Source organism: Bombina bombina, chromosome 2 (assembly GCF_027579735.1).
Source record: "Bombina bombina isolate aBomBom1 chromosome 2, aBomBom1.pri, whole genome shotgun sequence".
NCBI lineage: Eukaryota > Metazoa > Chordata > Amphibia > Anura > Bombinatoridae > Bombina > Bombina bombina.
Genome location: NC_069500.1, coordinates 984,564,163 through 984,587,564, shown reverse-complemented (window position 1 = coordinate 984,587,564; position 23,402 = coordinate 984,564,163). Strand labels below are relative to the sequence as shown.

At 39.5% G+C, this 23,402-nt stretch overlaps 1 protein-coding gene across 1 annotated transcript in view; it reads right to left on the bottom strand.

Moving 5' to 3' along the window:
- Positions 1-23,402, bottom strand: part of TET2 (tet methylcytosine dioxygenase 2) — a 277,826-nt gene that overhangs the window by 84,105 nt on the left and 170,319 nt on the right. Inside the window, 1 exon segment of the mRNA XM_053703509.1 lies at positions 18,919-19,069. Within this exon segment, the coding sequence (XP_053559484.1) occupies positions 18,919-19,069 (151 nt within the window).

Genomic DNA, 23,402 nt, shown 5'->3' with positions numbered 1-23,402 from the left:
TTCGCAATTTCAGGAACTGACCGGCTTCTAACTTGGCAGCCTCTAGACAAGAGGGTAACGCTTCCCAGACTAAACCAGCTTGGAAACCAATGCAAGGCTGGAATAAGGGTAAACAGGCCAAGAAGCCTGCTGCTGCTACCAAGACAGCATGAAGGGGTAGCCCCCAATCCGGGACCGGATCGAGTAGGGGGCAGACTCTCTCTCTTTGCTCAGGCTTGGGCAAGAAATGTTCAGGATCCCTGGACACTAGAAATAGTCTCTCAGGGTTATCTTCTAGAATTCAAGGAACTTCCCCCAAGGGGAAGGTTCCACATTTCTCACTTATCTTCAAACCAAATAAGTAGACAGGCATTCTTACATTGTGTAGAAGACCTGTTAAAGATGGGAGTGATACACCCAGTTCCAACTGTGGAACAAGGTCAGGGGTTTTTACTCAAATCTGTTTGTAGTTCCCAAAAAAGAGGGAATTTTCAGACCAATTCTAGATTTAAAAATTCTAAACAAATTTCTCAGAGTTCCATTGTTCAAAATGGAAACCATTCGAACAATTTTACCTACAATCCAGGGGGTCAATATAGGACTACCGTGGATTTAAAGGATGCGTATCTACATATTCCTATCCACAAAGATCATCATCAGTTCCTAAGGTTCGCCTTTCTGGACAAACATTATCAGTTCGTGGCTCTCCCATTCGGACTAGCCACTGCTCCCAGAATTTTCACAAGGGTGCTCGGGTCCCTTCTAGCGGTTCTAAGACCAAGGGGCATTGCAGTGGCACCTTATCTGGACGACATTCTAATTCAAGCGTCGTCTCTTTCCACGGCAAAGGCTCATACAGACATTGTTCTAGCCTTTCTCAGATCTCACGGGTGGAAGGTGAACGTAGAAAAGAGTTCCCTGTCTCCATCGACAAGAGTTCCCTTTTTGGGAACAATAATAGATTCTTTTGAAATGAAGATCTTCCTGACAGAAGTCAGAAAGTCAAAGCTTCTAAACGCTTGTCAAGTTCTTCTCTCTATTCTGCAGCCTTCCATAGCTCAGTGCATGGAAGTAGTAGGGTTGATGGTTGCAGCAATGGAAATAGTTCCTTTTGCTCGAATTCATCTAAGACCATTACAACTGTGCATGCTCCAGTAGACAGGATCACCTGTCTCAGGGAATGAGTTTCTGCAGACCAAAGTGGGTCATTGTCACGACCGACGCCAGTCTATCAGGCTGGGGCGCGGTCTGGGATTCCCTGAAAACTCAGGGTTTATGGTCTCGGGAATAGTCTCTTCTCCCGATCAACATCCTGGAACTGAGAGCGATATTCAATGCTCTCCGGGCTTGGCCTCATCTAGCGAAGGCCGGATACATAAGATTCCAGTCAGACAACATGACGACTGTAGCTTACATCATCCATCAGGAAGGAACAAGGAGTTCCTTGGCGATGAGAGAGGTATCCAAAATCATCAGATGGGCGGAGGATCACTCCTGCCACCTATCTGCAATCCACATCCCAGGAATAGACAACTGGGAGGCGGATTATCTGAGTTGTCAGATTTTCTATCCGGGGGAGTGAGAACTCCACCCAGAGGTGTTTGCCCGGTTGACTCAATTATGGGGCATTCCAGACATGGATCTGATGGCGTCTCGTCAGAACTTCAAGGTTCCTTGCTACGGGTCCAGATCCAGGGATCCCAAGGCCGCTCTAGTGGATGCATTAGTGGCGCCTTGGTCGTTCAACCTAGCTTATGCGTTTCCACCGTTCCCTCTCCTTCCCAGGCTTGTAGCCAGGATCAAACAGGAGAAGGCCTCGGTGATTCTGATAGCTCCTGCGTGGCCGCGCAGGACTTGGTATGCAGACCTGGTGAATATGTCATCGGCTCCACCATGGAAGCTACCTTTGAGACAGTATCTTCTAGTACAAGGTCCATTCGAACATCCAAATCTAATTTCTCTGCAGCTGACTGCTTGGAAATTGAACGTTTGATTTTATCCAAGCGTGGGTTTTCAGATTCAGTGACAGATACTCTGGTCCAAGCCAGAAAACCTGTGACTAGAAAGATTTACCATAAAATATGGAAAAGATATATCTGTTGGTGTGAATCCAAGGGATTCTCCTGGAGTAAGATTAAAATTCCTAAGATCCTCTCCTTTCTCCAAGAAGGTTTGGATAAGGGATTGTCAGCGAGTTCTCTAAAAGGACAGATTTCTGCTTTATCTGTCTTGTTATACAAACGACTGGCAGCTGTGCCAGAGGTACATGCTTTTGTACAGGTTTTGGTCAGAATCAAACCTGTTTACAGACCCTTGACTCCTTCTTGGAGTCTAAATTTACTTCTTTCAGTTCTTCAGGGGGTTCCGTTTGAACCCTTACATTCCATAGATATCAAGTTGATATCTTGGAAAGTTCCGTTTTTGGTTGCTATTTCTTCTGCTAGAAGAGTTTCTGAATTATCTGCTTTGCAGTGTGATCCACCCTATCTGGTGTTCCATTCAGATAAGGTTATTTTGCGTACCAAGCAAAATAACCAACAAGAATATTAACCAGGAAATAGTTGTTCCTTCTCTGTGCCCGATTCCAGTTTCAAAGAAGGAACGTTTGTTACACAATTTAGATGTAGTCCGTGCTTTAAAGTTCTATTTAGAAGCAACAAAGAATTTTAGACAAACCTCATCCTTGTTTGTCGTTTACTCTGGTAAGAGGAGAGGACAAAGAGCTACTGCTACCTCTCCTTCTTTCTGGCTGAAAACCATTATCCGATTGGTTTATGAGACTGCCGGACGGCAGCCTCCTGAACGAATCACAGCTCACTCCACTAGGGCTGTGGCTTCCACATGGGCCTTCAAGAACGAGGCTTCTGTTAATCAGATATGTAAGGCAGCGACTTGGTCTTCTCTGCACACTTTTGCCAAATTTTACAAATTTGATATTTTTGCTTCTTCGGAGGCTGTTTTTGGGAGAAAGGTTTTGCAAGCCGTGGTGCCTTCCGTTTAGGTAACCTGATTTGCTCCCTCCCTTCATCCGTGTCCTAAAGCTTTGGTATTGGTTCCCACAAGTAATGGATGACGCCGTGGACCGGACACACCAATGTTGGAGAAAACAGAATTTATGCTTACCTGATAAATTACTTTCTCCAACGGTGTGTCCAGTCCACGGCCCGCCCTGGTTTTTTAATCAGGTTTGGAATTTTTTTTCTTTTTCTTATACACTACAGTCACCACGGCACCCTATAGTTTCTCCTTTTTCTCCTAACCGTCGGTCGAATGACTGGGGGGCGGAGCCAGAGGAGGAGCTATATGGACAGCTCTTGCTGTGTGCTCTCCTTGCCTTTCCCTGTAGGGGAGGAGAATATATCACAAGTAATGGATGACGCCGTGGACCGGACACACCGTTGGAGAAAGTAATTTATCAGGTAAGCATAAATTCTGTTTTTAAGTCACAACTATTATGAGAATTTTTTTTTGTAATCACAACTGAAGTCAGCTTTTTATATCCCTCAAACACTTTAAAACAAAAGACAAATTAGGAGATGCATTCATTTTCACCACATATACCTGTACATAGGCATCTATATGGCATCAGTACTTGCCATAAACTCTTAAAACCAAAAGGCTAAGAACATTATAGCAGATGTTTAAAACATTTCTTTGTTTCATCTTCCGTATTTTGACTTTTTGTGTGCTAAAAAGGAGTTCAAATATACACCCTGTCCATTTTAAAAATTCCTGTAAAAATAAATATTTCAACATGTATCACGGAACCCACCCAAACTCTGTTTCAATACTTTCTACAGTGTCAGTGACAAGAAGACACTCTTATAGGTTATAACCACTAAACTAACCAACAAAGACCCAAAAATACAAATATAGAGAAAAAAAACGCCAAAATAAACAATAATTACCACCTCAATTCATTTTAATATAACCAGTAGGCATATATACTTTTTTATATAAACCAAAGCAGTTAAGCTGAAATGATGTCTCACTTGCACAAACCTTCTACTAAAATCTACACCATGTTAAAGGGAGGTGAAAAAAAATGTAGGAGTAAAGCAGTTTCTAACAATAAATCAGAAAATAAACAGTGAAACACCCAGTTTCACAGTATGGAAACTAACAGAAGAACAAAGAAGGAAGTTATATGTTTTATAGGTGAAAAATACTTATCAAAGTATACAGAGCAATAACTATAAAGTTTGAAAATGTATTTCTTATTTGTATTCAATCGTTTTCTTAAAACTACCTTTGAAAAAACTAAATTTATGCTTACCTGATAAATTTCTTTCTTTCTTGACACAGTGAGTCCACGGATCATCTAATTACTATTGGGAATATCACTCCTGCCCAGCAGGAGGCAGCAAAGAGCACCACAGCAAAGCTGTTAAATATTCCCTCCAACCCCAGTCATTCCACCGAAGTAAAGGAGAGAAAGGAAGCAACAAGGTGCAGAGGTGCCTGAGGTTTATAACATAACAACAAAACCCTGTCTTCAAAACAGGGCAGGCCGTGGACTCACTGTGTCAAGAAATAAATACATTTGTCAGGTAAGCATAAATTTAATTTTCTTTCTAATGACACGGTGAGTCCACGGATCATCTAATTACTATTGGAAATCAATACCCAAGCTAGAGGACACAGATGATAAGGGAGAGACAAGACAGGGAACCTAAACAGAAGGCACCACTGCTTGAAGAATCTTTCTCCCAAAAGAAGCCTCAGCCGAGGCAAAAGTATAACATTTATAGAATTTGGAAAAAGTGTGTAGAGAGGACCAAGTGGCAGCCTTGCAAATCTGTTCCACAGAAGCTTCATTTTTGAATGCCCAGGAAGAGGAAACAGCCCTTGTAGAATTAGCCATGATTTTTTCAGGAGGCTGCTGTCCAGCAGTTTCATAGGCCAAGCGAATTATACTCCTCAGCCACAAAGAAAGAGAAGTAGCCGTAGCCATCTGCCCCTTACTTTTCCCAGAGAAAACTACAAACAGAGCAGAAGACTAACGAAAATCCTTAGTTGCCTGTAAATAGAATTTCAAAGCACGCACCACGTCTAGGTTGTGCAGAAAACGTTCCTTATGAGCAGAAGGGTTAGGACATAAAGAAGGAACAACAGTAGTTCCGATCTGAAACTACTTTAGAAAGAAAACCTAACTTAGTACGTAAAACTACCTTATCTGAATGAAAAATAAGGTAAGGAGACTCATACTGTAATGCCAAGAGCTCTGAAACTCTACAAGCAGAAGAAATAGCAAAAAGAAACAAAACCTTCCAAGATAACTTAATATCTAAAGAATGCATAGGCTCAAATAGAGCCTGCTGAAGAACTTTAAGAACAATGTTAAGGATCCAGGGAGGTGTAACTGGTTTAAACACAGGCCTGATTCTGACCAAGGCATGACAGAACGATTGTACGTCTGGCATATCCGGCAGACGTTTAAGTAACAAAATAGACAAGGCAGATATTGGACCCTTCAAAGAATTTGCCGATAAACCCTTTTCCAAACCTTCTTGGAGAAAAGATAAAATTCTAGGAATCCGAATTCTACTCCAAGAGTAGCCTCTGGATTCACACCAATACAGATAATTATGCCATATCTTATAGTAAATCTTCCTGGTAACAGGCTTCCCCGCCTGAATCATGGTCTCAATGACCGACTCTGAAAAAACACGTTTAGATAAAATAAAGCGTTCAATCTCCAAGCAGTCAGCTTCAGAGAAACTAGATTTGGGTGAAGGAAGGGCCCTTGAAGTAGAAGGTCTTTCCTCAGAGGAAGTTTCCAAGGGGGGAGAGATGGCATCTCCACTAAGTCTGCATTACAAATTCTGCGAGGCCACGCCGGAGCAATGAGAATCACCAACGCCCTCTCTTGTTTGATTTGAGCAATGACCCGAGGAAGGAGAGCGAACGGAGGAAATAGGTACGCTAGACTGAAATTCCAAGGAACCGCCAGAGCATCTATCAGTACCGCCTGAGGGTCCCTGGACCTCGACCCGTACCTCGGGAGCTTGGCATTCTGACGAGATGCCATGAGATCGAGATCCAGCTGTCCCCATTTGAGAATCAAGCTGTAAAACACTTCCGGATGAAGTTCCCATTCCCCTGGATTAAAAGGTTTGTCTTCTCAGAAAATCCGCTTTCCAATTGTCCACTCCTGGAATGTGGATCGCAGATAAACAGCAGTTGTGGGTCTCTGCCCACTGAATAATCTTGGACACCTCTGACATGGCCAAGGAGCTCCGAGTTCCTCTCTGATGATTGATGTAAGCCACTGAGGTTATGTTGTCCGATTAAAATCTGATAAACTGGGCTGAAGCTAACTGAGGCCAGGCCAGAAGAGCATTGAAGATTGCTCTCAGCTCTAGAATGTTTATGGGAAGAACCAACTCCTCCCGAGTCCATGTCCCCTGAGCCCTTAGAAGGCCCAGACTGCTCTCCAACCCAGTAGGCTGGCGTCCGTTGTCACAATCACCCAGGAGAGTCTGTGAAAACAGGTTCCAATGAGAGAGATGACCCTGAGGCAACCACAAAGGAAGAGAATCTCTTGTCATCTGATCCAGATGAATTTGCAGAGATAGATCCGAATAATGCCCGTTCCACTGCCTGAGCATGTATAACTGCAGAGGTCTGAGGTGGAAATGAGCAAACGGGATGATGTCCATAGCGGCTACCATAAGACCAATTACCTCCATACATTGAGCCATTGATGGTTGAGGAGAGGATTGAAGTGTCAGACAAGCATCGAAAATTTTCGATTTTCTGACCTCTGTCAGAAATATCTTCATCACTATCGAATCTATTATGGTTCCCAAGAATACTACCCTTGTAGTTGGAATTAAGGAACTCTTTTCCAAATTCACTTTCCATCCGTGAGAGCGCAAGAAGGATAGCAGCATCTCTGTGTGGTAACTTGCTTGTTGAAAGGATGGGGCCTGAACCAGAATATCATCCAGATAAGGCGCCACTGCAATGCCCCGCAATTGAAGCACTGCCAACAGGGATCCCAGAACCTTTGAAAAAATTCTGGGAGCTGTAGCAAGGCCGAATGGAAGAGCCACAAACTGAAAGTGTGTAGAAAGGCAAACCTCAGAAACTTGTGATGATCCCTGTGGGTGGGAACATGTAGGTACGTGTCCTTTAAATCCACTGTTGTCATAAATTGACCCTCTTGAACTAAGGGAAGAATGGAGCGAATAGTTTCCATCTTGAAGGACGGTACTCTGAGGAATTTGTTTAGACTTTTGAGATCTAAAATTGGTCTGAAGGTTCCCTCCTTTTTGGGAACCACAAACAGATTGGAGTAAAAACCCTGACCCTGTTCCTGAATTGGAACAGGAACTATCACTCCCATGTCGGAGAGGTCCCAAACACAGTGTAAGAACACCTCTCTCTTTATCTGGTCTACAGATAATCTTGAGAGCAGAAACCCTCCCCTGGGAGGAAAGGACTTGAATTCTAGTTTGTATCCCTGGGACACTATGTCTATTGCTCAGGGATCCTGAAGTCCCAAACCCAAGCATGAGCGAAGAATGAAAGTCTGCCCCCCATAAGATCCGGTCCCGGATCGGGGGCAGACCCTTCATGCTGACTTCACTAGCGGGCTTTTTTTTTTTTGTTCCAAGACTGGTTAGGCCTCCAGGAAGGCTTGGACTGTTCCTGCTTGGTAGAGGGAAAGGAAGGCTTACCCTTGAAATTTCGAAAGGAACGAAAATTACTCTGACGTCCCTTCTGTTTATTTCTCTTATCCTGAGGGAGGAAATGCCCTTTTCCTCTCGTAATGTCGGAAATAATCTCAGCCAAACCTGGCCCAAACAAGGTCTTACCCTTGTAAGGAATAGCCAAAAGCTGAGACTTAGACTGCACATCCGCAGACCAGGATTTCAACCATAAGGCTCTGCGGGCCAGTATGGCAAAACCAGAAATTTTTTGCTACCAATTTGATAACCTGAAGGAAAGCATCTGTAATAAAATAATTGGCCAATTTAAGAGCCTTGATCCTATCCTGGATCTCTTCAAGGGGAGTGTCTGTTTGAATAGAATCAGACAACGCATCAAACCAGTATGCCACCGCACTAGTGACGGTAGCGATACACACCGCAGGTTGCCATTGTAAACCCTGGTGAACATACATCTTTTTAAGTAACCCCTCCAACTTCTTATCCATAGGATCCTTGATAGAACAGCTATCCTCTATGGGAATAGTAGTTCTCTTAGCTAAAGTGGAGATTGCCCCTTCCACCTTGAGGACCGTCTGCCAAGACGCCTTGATAGAGTCAGCAATAGGAAACATCTTCTTAAAAATAGGGGATGAGGAAAAAGGGATACCCGGTCTCTCCCATTCCTTAGCAATAATCTCTGTAGCCTGATTTGGTACAGGAAAACACTCCACCATGGAAGGAACATCAAAATACTTGTTAAGTTTACTAGGCTTCTTAGGGTTGACAACAACAGTAGTGTCAGAGTCGTCTAAGGTAGCCAAAACCTCCTTGAGTAGTAAACGGAGGTGTTCCAGCTTTAACCTAAAGGATACAACTTCAGGATCAGAGGAATGAACAACACTGTCTGAGTCTGAGATTTCACCCTCAGATGCTACCGAAGTATCCTCAGCCTCAGACTTTTGGGAGGGAACATTCGGAATAGCCACAATGTGTCAGAAACCTTACTCACTGATTCTTTACATTTCCTCTTGCGCTTTCCCTGCAGTATGGTAAAAAGCAGACAACGTATCTGAAACTGCAGAAGACATGAGGGAAGCAATGTCTTGAAAGGACACTCCAGACGGAGCTTGAGGGGAAGTGCAGGGCACTGTATTAGTGGACAATAATATTTGGGACACCTGAGGAGAAAACTGCGGCATATCTTGAACATTGTCAGAAGACTCCTGGACAGCATCCGTCCTAGACAATGTTGGCTCAAAAAGTCTATCCCTTAAATTTAATGTTCTCTCAACACATGAGGAACAGAAAGGGATTGGTGGTTCAATGTTAGCATTCAAACACAAAGGATATCTGTAATCTAAAACAGAGTCTTGATCCATCTTTTCAGAATTAAAAAATAAAAATACTCACATTTTTATAAATTTTACACAGAAAAAAATCGTTACTGTCCCTTTAAAAATGCTTTATTTAAACAGCAAGGAAATAAATTAATGAACGTTTGTGCAAAAATTAATTTAAACAGTTATAACTCTCAGACAGCCTCTACACCTCAGCAGCTCAAGCTGAGGCGCCTACCTGCCTAACGATAGAAAACACGGTACGCTAAGGGCTCAAAGATGAAGACGATTCCAGTTTTCAACCTGAGCTTAGAAATAAGGTCCCTTAGCTATAAGGAGGACACCAACTGTGACCGCAATGGAAATTCTCCTCTCCGGTATACAGGAAGTGGAGAGGAGAGCGCGAAAAAATATGAAGTGCGTCACAAAACTCCGCCCCTCGTTGCGCGCAATTAAACAAACCTCCCGGTCGGTATTTGTACAAAAGAAAACCGCTGGGAGTAAATTAAAAAACACCAACCACCATTAAAATGCCTGACTCCTTGTCCCCAGTGCCTGCACCGCTGCCAAAATAAGCCCAATAACTGTTAAAGGGACAGTTTACTCAAAAATGTTCTCCCATTTAATTTGTTCCCAATGATCCACTTTACCTGCTGGAGTGTATTAAATTGTTTACAAGTAACTCCTTTACCCTTATATTGGCATTTGAAATAGTTGATTTAGCCCGTGGTATCCCCACCTATTCTGAAAAATTGTGGCCGCAGGTCCAAGCTATAGATAAGCTTTGTAAACACAGCCACCAGAAGAGATTACACTCCCAGTGGTATATAGCAGAGATAAGGTAATAAAATTATGATTTTCCATTGTTCTCTCCAAGTACTGGTGATTGTTTTATGGACAGATATAAAATAAAGAAGCAGATATATGTACACAATGTGATAAAGTAATGAGATCTGATTATACCCACAAGCTCAACCCATTTTATTCGGTTGTGGCTTCAAAACACAAAATCAGAGCTTTAATATACACAAATAAACCTTAAAAAGCTAATTTTCATACATTTTTTACTCTGCAGCTTGAAAAAAAGCAATTGTAAACACATTAAGGGAAAAACTATTTTTCAGTATACTGTCCCTTTAAGGGCTATTATTAAAGTTTGAATAAAGAAAAGGTGCCATCTTTTTTTCCTGTTGCATCCCAGAATTTTTTTTTTATAAAATAGCACTTACCTCATAAAGGCTGTCTGGCAGTAAGGCAGATCACTAGGTTTGAGAGGTCCTCTCACTCACATGGACCTGGATATTCTGTATAGTCTTAAAAAATAAGGGCAGCATTTTTATTTAACATTATGGGAGGCACAGTGAGAATTATGTCCCACAAGTTCCCATTGCTTAAAAGCCACCATTGCTCTACTGAAGAGACTAAAATGGACTACAGCTACACCCTAGAGGAAAAACAGCACATACTTGTACTGCAAATAAAATAACAAAATCTTGATTGAAGAATCTTTCCGGACACCTAACTTTACCACTTTCTTACTCTAACGTAGGCAAAGAGAATGACTGGGGTTGGAGGGAAGGGAGGTGATATTTAACAGCTTTGCTGTGGCGCTCTTTGTCGCCTCCTGCTGGGCAGGAGTGATATTCCCAATAGTAATTAGATGATCCGTGGACTCACCGTGTCATTAGAAAGAAAGGTTAGCCTTGTCATATTTTTTATTGTATCTTGTGCTGAGAGATGAAATACAGGGGCCGATTTATCAAGGGCCGAATGGCCCCTGATGCCCCTGTTTCCGCATGAGCCTTCAGGCTTGCCAGAAACAGCAGTTATGAAGCAGCGGTCTTAAAGGGACAGTATACACCAATTTTCATATAACTGCATGTAATAGACACTACTATAAAGAATAATATGCACAGATACTGATCTAAAAATCCAGTATAAAACCGTTTAAAAGATTACTTAGAAGCTTCCAGTTTAGCTCTAGTAAAAAGGCAGTTGGAAAGCCCACTGCAAGCCCATGCTCCCCCTTCCTTTGCATATGAAAAGACTCTTTACACAAACAGAAGCAAGCTGGAGTAGGTATGCATCAGTATTCTCCTAAAACGTTGGGGCTTGGTTAGGAGTCTGAAATCAGAGCAATGTTATTTAAAAGTAAGTAAAACTATACATTTAAAAAAAAAAAAAAAACCTGTATAGGCTATATAAACAGATCATCTACAAAACATTTATGCAAAGAAAAATCTAGTGTATAATGTCCCTTTAAGACTGCTGCCTCTGAAGCTGAGGACATCAATCCGCCCGATCCTATGCGATCGGGTTGATTGACACCCCCTGCTAGCGGCCGATTGGCTGCAAATCTGCAGGGGGCAGCATTGCACAAGCAGTTCACCAGAACTGCTTGTGCAATGTTAAATGTCGACAGCATATGCTGTCGGCATTTAGCGATGTGTGGCGGACATGATACGCTACAGCGTATCATGTCCACCAGACATTGGTAAATCGGCCCCACAGTCTTTTTCTACAACAGGAGAACTTGAATTCTCAACATAATATATATATATATATATATATATATATATAGACAAAGTCAAGCGGTAAAGCACTCTCAAATACTGTCCGGGGTGCACAGCAAAGAGCTACAAACAGTCCAAGAAAAAAAGCAGGCACTCTCCGTTTAAACTTGCAAAATTTACTAAGTGACGTTTCGGGATTTCACCCCCGTCCTCAGGCTTACATGACGTGTATATATATATATATATATATATATATATATATATATGGACGTCTCATCTGAGACTGCATTTTCTGTCTTTTTGATTGTTTTTCTACATTTGCAATGATTCATTGTTTGTATATTCTTACAAATTCTAATAAAATATAATAAAAAAAGGAAATTACTTTTTATACCCTGTAATTTAAGAAACTAGATGACATAATATTAGTGTAGACACCTAGACAATGAGATATAATTTCCATTAAGTATTTGGGGCATATTTATCAATGTGCGAGTGGGCATGATACGAAGTACCATATCATGTCTGCCGCACATTGATAAATGAAGACAGCATACGCTGTCGGCATTGATCATTGCACCAGCAGTTCTTGTGAACTGCTGGTGCAATGCCGCCCCCTGCAGATTTGCGGCCGCTAGCAGGGGGTGTCAATCAACCCGATCGTATTCAATCGGATTGATTTCTGTCTGCGACCTCAGAGCAAACGGACAAGTTATGGAGCAGCGGTCTTTAGACCGCTGCTTCATAACTTCTGTTTCCGGCGAGCCTAAAGGAGCTTGATAAATATGGAGCTTGATAAATATGCCCCTTGTCTCCACGTCTCTCTTGTCTCCACGTCTCTCTTTTTTACATCATAAACTAGTCTTCTTTACTGAGACCTTAACAGTTTACGAGTAATGCTGCAGTATTGTAATTTGTTTCTACAACTAAAGGGTCAAGATTCACATTGAATCCAGATGCCATATCTTCCATTAAAAGACAATTCCTGCTGCACTATATTACAAAATAATGTTTAGAAAGCATATAATCCTAAATACATAAACCAATACATCAATGAGGCAGCTTCAGAGACGATAGATAAACTCTGAACTTCGATTCTCCCTTCAAGGATGGAACATGTGATCAGAAGCAGAGGAGTAAAATGTCCTTGCAACTACAATAATTGCTATAAGTGTTGTGCATATGCAGCATTGGGAAAAATGCTGGTAAAGACCAGGCATATCCTTTCTAAAAAGCATTACAAGGACACTTAACATTTGAGAAACTGATATTTGATTGAAGTGATGTTTGACAACATTCTGAAAACATAAATGAATACAAACATTTAAAGAGTATGAAACTCAAAATTAAACTTTCATGATTCAGATAGAGCATGAACTTTAAGAACAAAAAAACTACTTCTGTTAATAAATGTATTGTGCAGTCTTGGTATCCATGGTTGAAGAGCATACTTAGGTAGGCTTAGGACACCTCATATGGTCACCAGTTACGCACTACTGCTTTAAAAAAAAAAAAAGTGATAAATTCTGGAAAACTAAATATTTGAGCAAATGCACAAATTGCAAAGCACATAACTTTACACAAGAGTACAACCAATTAAGAGGACATAAAGGCACAGTCTACACCAGAATTTGTTATTGTTTTAAAAGATAGATAATCCCTTTATTACCAATTACCTAGTTTTGCATAACATACACGGTTATATTAATACTTTTTACCTCTGTAAATACCTTTTATCTAAGCCTCTGCAGACTTCCCACTTATTTCAATTCTTTTGACAGACTTGCATTTTAGTCAAACCGTGCTTACTCCTAAGTTAACTCTACATGCGTGAGCACAGTGTTATCTATATGACTCACATGAACTAACACCCTCTAGTGGTGAAAAACTGTCAAAATGCACTCAGCTTAGAGGCAGCCTTCAAGGTCTAAAAAATAGCATATGAACCTCCTAGGTTTAGCTTTCAACTAAGAATACCAAGAGAACAAGCAGAATTGGTGATAAAAGTAAATTGGAAAGTTGTTTAAAATTACATGCCCTATCTGAATCATTAAAATTTATTTTTGACTAGACTGTCCCTTTAAATGGTAATTAGAGTTGAAAAATGATTACGAGTTGTGCGTTAGGGTAAAAAAGCAGCGTTAAGAGGTCCTAATGCTGCTTTTTTACGCCCGCTGCTATTACGAGTCTTGAAGGTTTAGGGTCACCATACACTTTTTTGGCCTTACCGCAAACTGACTTACGTAAACTTTGTAAAGTCTATTTTAAATGGGACTTCAATAGCGCCGGTATTACGAGTCTGTCCTGGGAGGCCAAAAAGTGAGCGGTACACCCTACCCCGTCAAGAGTCCTAACGCATTTAAAAGTCAGTAGTTAAGAGTTTTATGGTACAACGCATTAACATAAAACTCATAACTAAAGTGATAAAAAGTACACTAACACCCATAAACTACCTATTAACCCCTAAACCGAGGACCTCCCGCATTGCAAACACTATAATACATTTTTTAACACCTAATCTGTCGCTCCGGACATCGCAGCAACTATAATAAACATATTAACCCCTAAACTGCCGCACTCCCGCCTTGCAAACATTAGTTAAATATTATTAACCCCTAATATGCCGTCCCTAACATCGCCGCCACCTACCTACATTTATTAACCCCCTAATCTGCCGCCCCCAACGTCGCCACCACTATATTAAATGTATTAACCCCTAAACCTAAGTCTAACCCTAACCCTAACACTCCCTAAGTTAAATATAATTTAAATACATCTAAATAAAAATGACTATAATTAACTAAATTATTCCTATTTAAAACTAAATACTTACCTATAAAATAAACCCTAAGATAGATACAATATAACTAATAGTTACATTGTGGCTAGCTTAGGGTTTATTTTTATTTTACAGGTAAGTTTGTATTTATTTTAACTAGGTAGAATAGTTATTAACTATTTAATAACTACCTAGCTAAAATAAATACAAAAGTGCCTGTGAAATAAAACCTAACCTAAGTTACAATAACACCTAACACTACACTGCAATTAAATAAATTAACTAAATTAATACAATTACCTAAATTAAATTAGCTAAAGTACAACCCCCCCACACTAAATTACAGAAAATAATAAATAAATTACAGATATTTAAACTAATTACACCTAATCTAATAACCCTATCAAAATAAAAAAAAGCCCCCCAAAATAAAAAAACCCTAGCCTAAACTAAACTACCAATAGCCCTTAAAAGGGCCTTTTGCGGGGCATTGCCCCAAAGTAATCAGCTCTTTTACCTGTAAAAAAAAATACAAACAACCCCCCAAATAAAATACTATCTAAAAAAACCTAAGCTCCCCATTGCCCTGAAAAGGGCATTTGGATGGGCATTGTCCTTAAAAGGGCAGTTAGCTCCAGACGGGCAGAAGTCTTCATCCAGACGGCATCTTCATTCTTCATCCATCCGACGCGGAACAGCCAATAGAATGTGAGCTCAATCCTATTTGCTGATTGCATCAGCCAATAGGATTTTTTCTACCTTAATTCCGATTGGCTGATAGAATTCTATCAGCCAATCAGAATCTAAGGGACGCCATCTTGGATGACATCACTTAAAGGAACCGTCATTCAGTAAGAAGCCGTCGTTTGAAGAGGATGCTCCGCGCCGGATGTCTTAAAAATGGAGCCGCTCCGCGTCGGATGGATGAAGATAGAAGATGCCATCTGGATGAAGACTTCTGCCTGTCTGGAGGACCACTTCACCCGGGTTGGATGAAGACTTCTCCCGGCTTCGTTGAGGACTTCGGCCCCGTTGGATGAAGACTTCTGCCGCTTCCTTGAGGATGGATGTCGGGTCTTCAGAACTGTAAGTCGATCTTCAGGGGGTTAGTGTTAGGTTTTTTTAAGGGTGTATTGGGTGGGTTTTATTTTTTAGATTAGGGTTTGGGCCGCAAAAGAGCTAAATGCCCTTTTCAGGACAATGGGGAGCTTAGGTTTTTTTAGATAGTATTTTATTTGGGGGGTTGGTTTTGTGGGTGGTGGGTTTTACTGTTGGGTGGGATGTTTGTATTTTTTTTTTTACAGGTAAAAGAGCTGATTACTTTGGGGCAATGCCCCGCAAAAGGCCCTTTTAAGGGCTATTGGTAGTTTAGTTTAGGCTAGGGTTTTTTTTATTTTGGGGGAGCTTTTATTATTTTGATAGGGCTATTAGATTAGGTGTAATTAGTTTAAATACACATAGTTTAAATTTGTTCATTATTTTCTGTAATTTAGTGTTTGTTTGTTTTCTTACTTTAGCTAATTTAATTTAGGTAATTGTATTTAGTTAATTTATTTAATTATAGTGTAGTGTTAGGTGTTATTGTAACTTAGGTTAGGTTTTATTTTACAGGTACTTTTGTATTTATTTTAGCTAGGTAGTTATTAAATAGTTAATAACTATTTAATAACTATTCTACTTAGTTAAAATAAATACAAACTTGCCTGTAAAATAAAAATAAACCCTAAACTATTAGTTATATTGTAGCTATCTTAGGGTTTATTTTATAGGTAAGTATTTAGTTTTAAATAGGAATAATTTAGTTAATTATAGTAATTTTATTTAGATGTATTTAAATTATATTTAAGTTAGGGGGTGTTAGGGTTAGACTTAGGTTTAGGGGTTAATACATTTAGTATATAGGCGGCGACGTTGGGGGTGGCAGATTAGGGGTTAATAAGTGTAGGTAGGTTGCGGCGACATTGGGGGTGGCAGATTAGGGGTTAATAAATATAATGCAGGTGGTGGCGATGTTGGGGGCAGCAGATTAGGGGTTCATAACTATAATGTAGGTGGTGGCGGTGTCCGGAGCGGCAAATTAGGGGTTACAAAATATAATGCAGGTGTCGGCGAAGTCGGGGGCGGCAGATTAGGGGTTAATAAGTGTAAGATTAGGAGTGTTTAGACTGGGGGTTTATGTTAGGGTGTTAGGTGTAGACATACATTTTCTTTCCCCATAGGAATCAATGGGGCTGCGTTACTGTGTTTTACGCTGCTTTTTGCAGGTGTTAGACTTTTTCTCAGCTGGCTCTCCCCGTTGATTCCTATGGGGAAATCGTGCACGAGCACGTACAACCAGCTCACCGCTAACTTAAGCAGCGCTGGTATTGGAGTGCGTTAAGGAGCAAAATTTTGCTCAACGCTCACTTCTTGCCTTTTAACGCCGGGTTTGTAAGTGAGCGGTTAGACAAAACTGCTCGTTAGCACCGCACAGCTCAAAACGAAAAACTCGTAATCTAGCCAATATATTTGCAGTGTCGCTCCTCTTAAAACTACACATTCTAATTTAATAATTTTTTACTATAATGGTCCTTTAAAGACATTTAAAATGATAATTAAAAGCTAATGTTTCTAACACTGTTTTATTTGTTATTAATAAAAAAAATTATGGTGTAGTTGACTACAACATTTATACTTTCTACACCGCTCTGTTTTGGTTGTCTATAAAGGAGCTGGTTGATGTAAATAGGAGAAATATTTGTAAAACATTACACTGGAGCCATAAAATAACATCCTGGTTGCAGTTTTGCAGCACTTTAATGCATAACTTTTTTATGTATTTTTCTATTGTATTATTGGCAAAGGCCTAAAAAGAGTGCATTTTACAGCTTTGCATATTTTATATAATTTTTTATGCTGTGTTTACTCCATCTGCTCATTGCCGAGGAGGGAAGACAGAAGAGCAATCGGGCATGTGCAGAGTGATTCCCCCAGTAGCCACAAGATCATTAGTCTGATGTCACATAAGAATACAATCTTGCAACTGTTATATTTGATTGGCTTTTGCAAAAAAATAAAAAAGTAAATAAGTTTGAACATCTATTTTGTATTTGTAAATGTTACTGTACTAAAATCATTCTGATTTAAATAAACAAAAAGGTAAAATATAAGTATTAAACAAATATGCACAATAAAAAGTATCATCCACACTAGTCACAGGAGTATTACCACAGTCTGCTTATTTCCAGGCATCACTGAGTATATCTTATATCATTTTAATAACCTCTATAGAGTAGCCTGATGTTAGGAACTACTTTAAAGGGATAGTCTATTCAAAATTAAACTTTAATGATTCAGATAGGGCATGCAATTTTAAACAACTTTCCAATGTACTTTTATCATCAAAATTGCTTTGTTCTCTTGGTATTCTTTGTGGAAAGCTTAACCTAGGTAGGCACATATTCTAATTTCTAAGCCGTTGAACTGCCTCTTATCTCAGTGCATTTTGACAGTTTTTGACAGTGAGACACTGCAAGTTCATGTGTGTCATATAGATAACATTGTACTAACTCCCATGGAGTTATTTAAGGGCCAGCACTGATTGTCTAAAATGCATGTCTGTCAAAAGAACTGAGATAAGGGGGCAGTCTGCAGAGGCTTAGAAACAAAGGTAATTACAGGTAAAAAGTGTATTAATATAAAAGTGTTGGTTATGCAAAACTGGGAAATGGGTCATAAAGGGATTATCTATCCTTTTATACAATAAAAATTCTGGAGTAGACTGTTAAGGAGAATGTGTTGCAGTATGGGACTCGGCTAATTGCACTAAGGCGTTACTACTGGTGAAAATAAAGGTTTGAGTGTAGAAAGACTGAGGCTGCAAGACAAGATGAACAGCTCCTATAGCCTGGAAGGCTAATGGATCAGGTCACAGTAATATAGACTGTACAAGTTGGCTCTACAAATAATGAAAGAGCTCCTGCTATTTACACATGAACTAACCCTGGTAACTATAAGGACTAAAGATCTGCTTGTAGCATTTTAGTCAGTTAAGTCATCTACTTAAATAAAAGTTTCACATTTAGGGGCATATTTATCAATGTGCGAGCAGACATGATACGAAGTAGCGTATCATGTCCGCCGCACATCGATAAATGCCGACAGCATACCCTGTCGGCATTTATCGTGCTGGTGCAATGCCGCCACCTGCTGATTCTCCTGTTGTAGAAAAAGACAGTGGGGCCGATTTACCAATGTCTGGTGGACATTATACACTGTAGCGTATCATGTCCGCCAGACATCACTGAATGCCGACAGCAAACACTGTCGACATTTAACATTGCACAAGCAGTTCTGGTGAACTGCTTCTGCAATGCCGCCCCCTGCAGATTTGCGGCCAATCAGCCGCTAGCAGGGGGTGACAATCAACCTGATCGTATTCGGTTGATTTCTGTCCGCTGCCTCAGAGCAGGTGGACAAGTTATGGAGCAGCGGTCTTTATCTTGATAAATATGCCCCTATGTCTCTCTAGTAAGAAAAGATACTGCAAATAGGCTACACAATTCATATAATTATCCTTATTCACTTTACTGGTACCTGCAAAGCAAGTCAAGTAAACATTTACTTTAGGATGAACCATTTTGGTAGCATTACTTGACAGGCACGATACTAACCTCTTTTGGATCATCACCGTGTAGTTTAAACTTTCTTGGGATTTTGCTTCTGGCAAATTTACACCCATTGAAATACATGCTCCATGAACATCCAAAGGAAAAAGAGGCACCGCAGGTCTCAGGGTCCAGCCCCTGGCACGCACAAGTGCGCCTGAGAAAGCAAAAGCAGATTTAGCTTTGTATTTAGGAAATGTGGTCACATTTTCAGTAGGTGAAAAAATCTATCCAGCTCTTAAAGGGAACCCCAAAAATTTCATTCATAATTCAGATAGAACATACAATTTTAAACAACTTTCAATTTTACTTTTATTATCACATATGCTTCATTCTCTTGTTATCCTTTGCTGAATGAACAGCACTGCAGGCAGCTAGATGAATACATCTAGTTAGCCAAATACAACAGACAAATGTGTGCAGGCACCAATCAGCTAACTAGCTCCCACAAGTGTAGGATATGTGCGTATCCTTTTTCAACAAGTGATACCAAGAGAAAAAAGCACATTTGCAAATAGAAGTGAATTAAAAAAATTTTTAAATGACATGCTCTATCTGATTCTTGCAAGTTTAATTTTGACTTTCCTATCCCTTTAAAAGACAAAAGAGATATATAATTATTGTGCCCTTGTTTTTATCCAACTATTTTGATATAACAATATTGTTGACCCTATAGACCTGCATTGATATTGCTAGTAAAGTTATTCACCCACAGTCCAGTAACATCTATACAGAGAAACCAGTCACTAAAATCTCCAGTCCTCAGAACTAATTCTTTAAAGCCTGCCTATATGTCTTTATCCTTTACATATATGGCGCACTACCCATGTGCTGCATTTATGCACATGTATACTGTCATTTCTTGCTATCACATATTTCTTTAGTCATCAGGGGATATTTATTTAAAAAGCAGCAATGAAGACAGCAAAGATGAACAGGTAAATATAGGCAGAAGATAACTGCTCTGTGTGATTACAAAAAAAACCTCACTGGGCCAACCAGACTCTGCCCTGGGTCTCCTAAACCCGGCCCAGATCACATTACACACATTTTGGTTTTATGTAAAACATATAATTTTTGCTTGCCTAATAAATTAATTTCTTTCATGGTGGTGAAAGTCCACAAGCCATTACTCCTGAGAATTCCACTACTGGCCCTAGGAGGAGGCAAAATGTCCCAAAATTCCGAAAGGGCCCTTAAAAATCCTTCCACCTCACTTGTTAATCAGTCTGACGTAAAGCCAAGCAAGGAGAAGAAGAAAGGTAGGAAAGTACAAGAGCAACAAAAAAGGAGCAGGGGGAAAAAAAAAGAGGTGCACACATACTGCCGCCAGAAAAAAATTATAATTCAAATTTAGCAAAAAATAGGGTGGGTCTCGTGGACTCTCATTACCATGAAGGAAATTAATTTATCAGGTAAACATAAATTATATTTTCATAAAGGTGGTGAGAATCCATAAGCCAATACTCCTGGTGAACTAATACCTACTAAGCTGTGGAGTTCACGAGTAATGAGGGCAGGATAAAATAATATTTAATTATATATTTCTTCAAAACCCTCTTTTTTTAACATCTAATGATCAGAATCTACTGCTTTCCAACCAAAAGCATCAAAAAGGAAAAGTTTTGAAAAGATCAGCAAAGAAGAATCAGCACCCATAACTGTGTTCAAACATGCAGCATTCAGCTTGTAAACCAAATAGGCTATCTGCTAGGCAAAGCTAGTATGGACCCAAGTAGCTGCCTTGTAGATTTGATCAACAGAAGCCTCATTCTAAAAAGCCCAGGAAAAAACAACTGACCTAGTAGAATGGACAGTAAAAAGTTAAGGAGGAGGCTAACCCGCCTCCAAGAAAGCTTATCAATCAAAAGCTTCAGTTAGGAAGCCAACAAAATAGCTGCTGTCTTCTAACCCCTTCCAAAAATAATAAACTAGAGTATAAGTTAAAGAAACATTAAACACTTTGAGATGTTAATATAAAATGATAAACTGTGTGTGTGTGTATATATATATATATATATATATAGATATATATATATATATATATATATATATATATATATAGATAGAGAGAGGGAGAGAGAGAGAGAGAGAGAGAGAGATACACACAAACTTTGTAATATACTTTTTGTCCCCTTTTCCTTTAATTTAAATCTGACGATCGTGTGCGTTTCAATTCCTGTTAGAAGTGGAAGTTCAGAACACTGTTATATACCACATAGTCATTAGCAGCACACTCTAGTGACCTATTTATAACTGTCTCAAATTGGCCTCAAGAAAACTAATTTACAATATGGCAGCAGCCATTGCTTTAGAGACACTAAGGGGATGATTTACCATGCTGCAAATGCAGCAGTTTCCGCGCCAGCCATCAGGCTCGACGGAAACAAACGTTAAGAAGCAGCGGTCGTAAGACCGCTGCTTCTTAACTCATCCGCCACCTCTGAGGTGGTGAATAGCAATTATCCCGATCGGGATGATTGACACTCCCTGCTAGCGAATGACAGGGGGCAGCATTGCACAATCATTTCACACAACATGCTTCTGCAATGATAAATGTAGACAGCGTATACTATCGGCATTCGTTGATGTGGGGTGGACATGATCCGCTACATAGGATCATGTCTGCCCGCACATTGATAAATCGGCACCCAAAACTTTACACTTTTTTGTAAATTTTTAAAAAACTAATAAAACTTTTAAAAATCCATCTACGTTATTTCCAGACTAATCTTTTCTTTGAATGCTTCATTCTATCTATCATCTATTTAGGGCTAGATTACAAATGACGCGCTAACATATGGGCGTGAGTGAAAAGGTCTTTATTGCACGAATCGGAAGTAGCGAGAGTATTACAATTGAATTTAATGCGTCAGGATAGCACAACCTCAGAGTTCTGGTTAACTTACGCTCGACTAAAAAGTTGCACAAAACACATAAAAAAAAACATTTCAGTTACACTCATATTAACACTATCTAATAAAAATAATTTTTAAAAAAGTTATAAGGGCTCAAAGATATGAGGTCTCAGATGTTAACACATATAGATACATAGAGAAACATACATATGCATGTCTAAATTTGTACTGTATATGAATGTGTATGTATATACAGGTAGCCCTCAGTTTATGCCGGGGTTAGGTTCCAGAAGGAATGGTTGTAAATCGAAACCATTGTAAATTGAAATCCAGTTTATAATGTAAGTCAATGGGAAGTGAGGGAGATAGGTTCCAGGCCCCTCTCAAAATTGTCATAAGTAACACCTAATACATTATTTTTAAAGCTTTGAAATGAATACTTTAAATGCTAGACAGCATTATAAACCTAATAAAATAATCACACAACACAGAATATATAATTAAACTAAGTTAAATGAACAATAATATTTGCTAAACAGCATTATAAACCTAATAAAATAATCACACACCACAGACTTCAATTGCATTTTTCTGCAAACCGTTCTTTCTATGCATTCCAATCTGGACTGAGTTATAGACAGGAAGATCTTGTTTCTTTGAAATCTGCTCGATAGCTCAGGTCTGGTTAAACTGATTAATTTCAGCTTGCTTGGCTTTGCTGCAACACAAGCAGACAGCTCCACCTACTGGCTATTTTAATAAATGCACTGCTTCTCAATGCTTTTCAATAGCAGTCACATGACTGGAAAAAAAGGTTGTTATTCTGAAACGATGTAAATTGAACCGTTGTAAAACGAGGGCCACCTGTATATATATATGTATGTATATATATATATATATATGTGTGTGTACATATGTATTTATATGTGTATATATGTATTTATAGACATATATACACATATAAATACATAAATAGACATATACATAAGTGCATTGAAGCCCTTTGCAATTAAGTAGCTGAAAACATAAAAAATCATATTCATATTTAATAAAGTTTTTAATTATGTACTTCACATAGGGGAACATGTTCTAAAATAGATATTCCTATATACTGTATATATATATATATATATATATATATATATATATATATATATAAATATAAATATATATATTTTATATACAGGTGAAACTCGAAAAATTAGAATATCGTGCAAAAGTGATTTGTCATAATTGTGATGATTATGGCTTACAGCTCATGAAAACCCCAAATCCACAATCTCAGAAAATTAGAATATTACATGCAATCAATAAAACAAGGATTGTACATACAGTACCTGTAGAACAATATCGGGCCTCTGAAAAGTATAAGCATGCATACTGTATGTACTCAGTACTTGGTTTGGGCCCCTTTTGCAGGAATTACTGCCTCAATGCGGCATGGCATGGAAGCTATCAGCCTGTGGCACTGCTGAGGTGTTATGGAAGACCAGGATGCTTCAATAGCGGCCTTCAGCTCTTCTGCATTGTTCGGTCTCATGTCTCTCATCTTTCTCTTGGCAATGCCTCATAGATTCTCTATGGGGTTCAGGTCAGGCAAGTTTGCTAGCCAATCAAGCACAGTAATCCCAC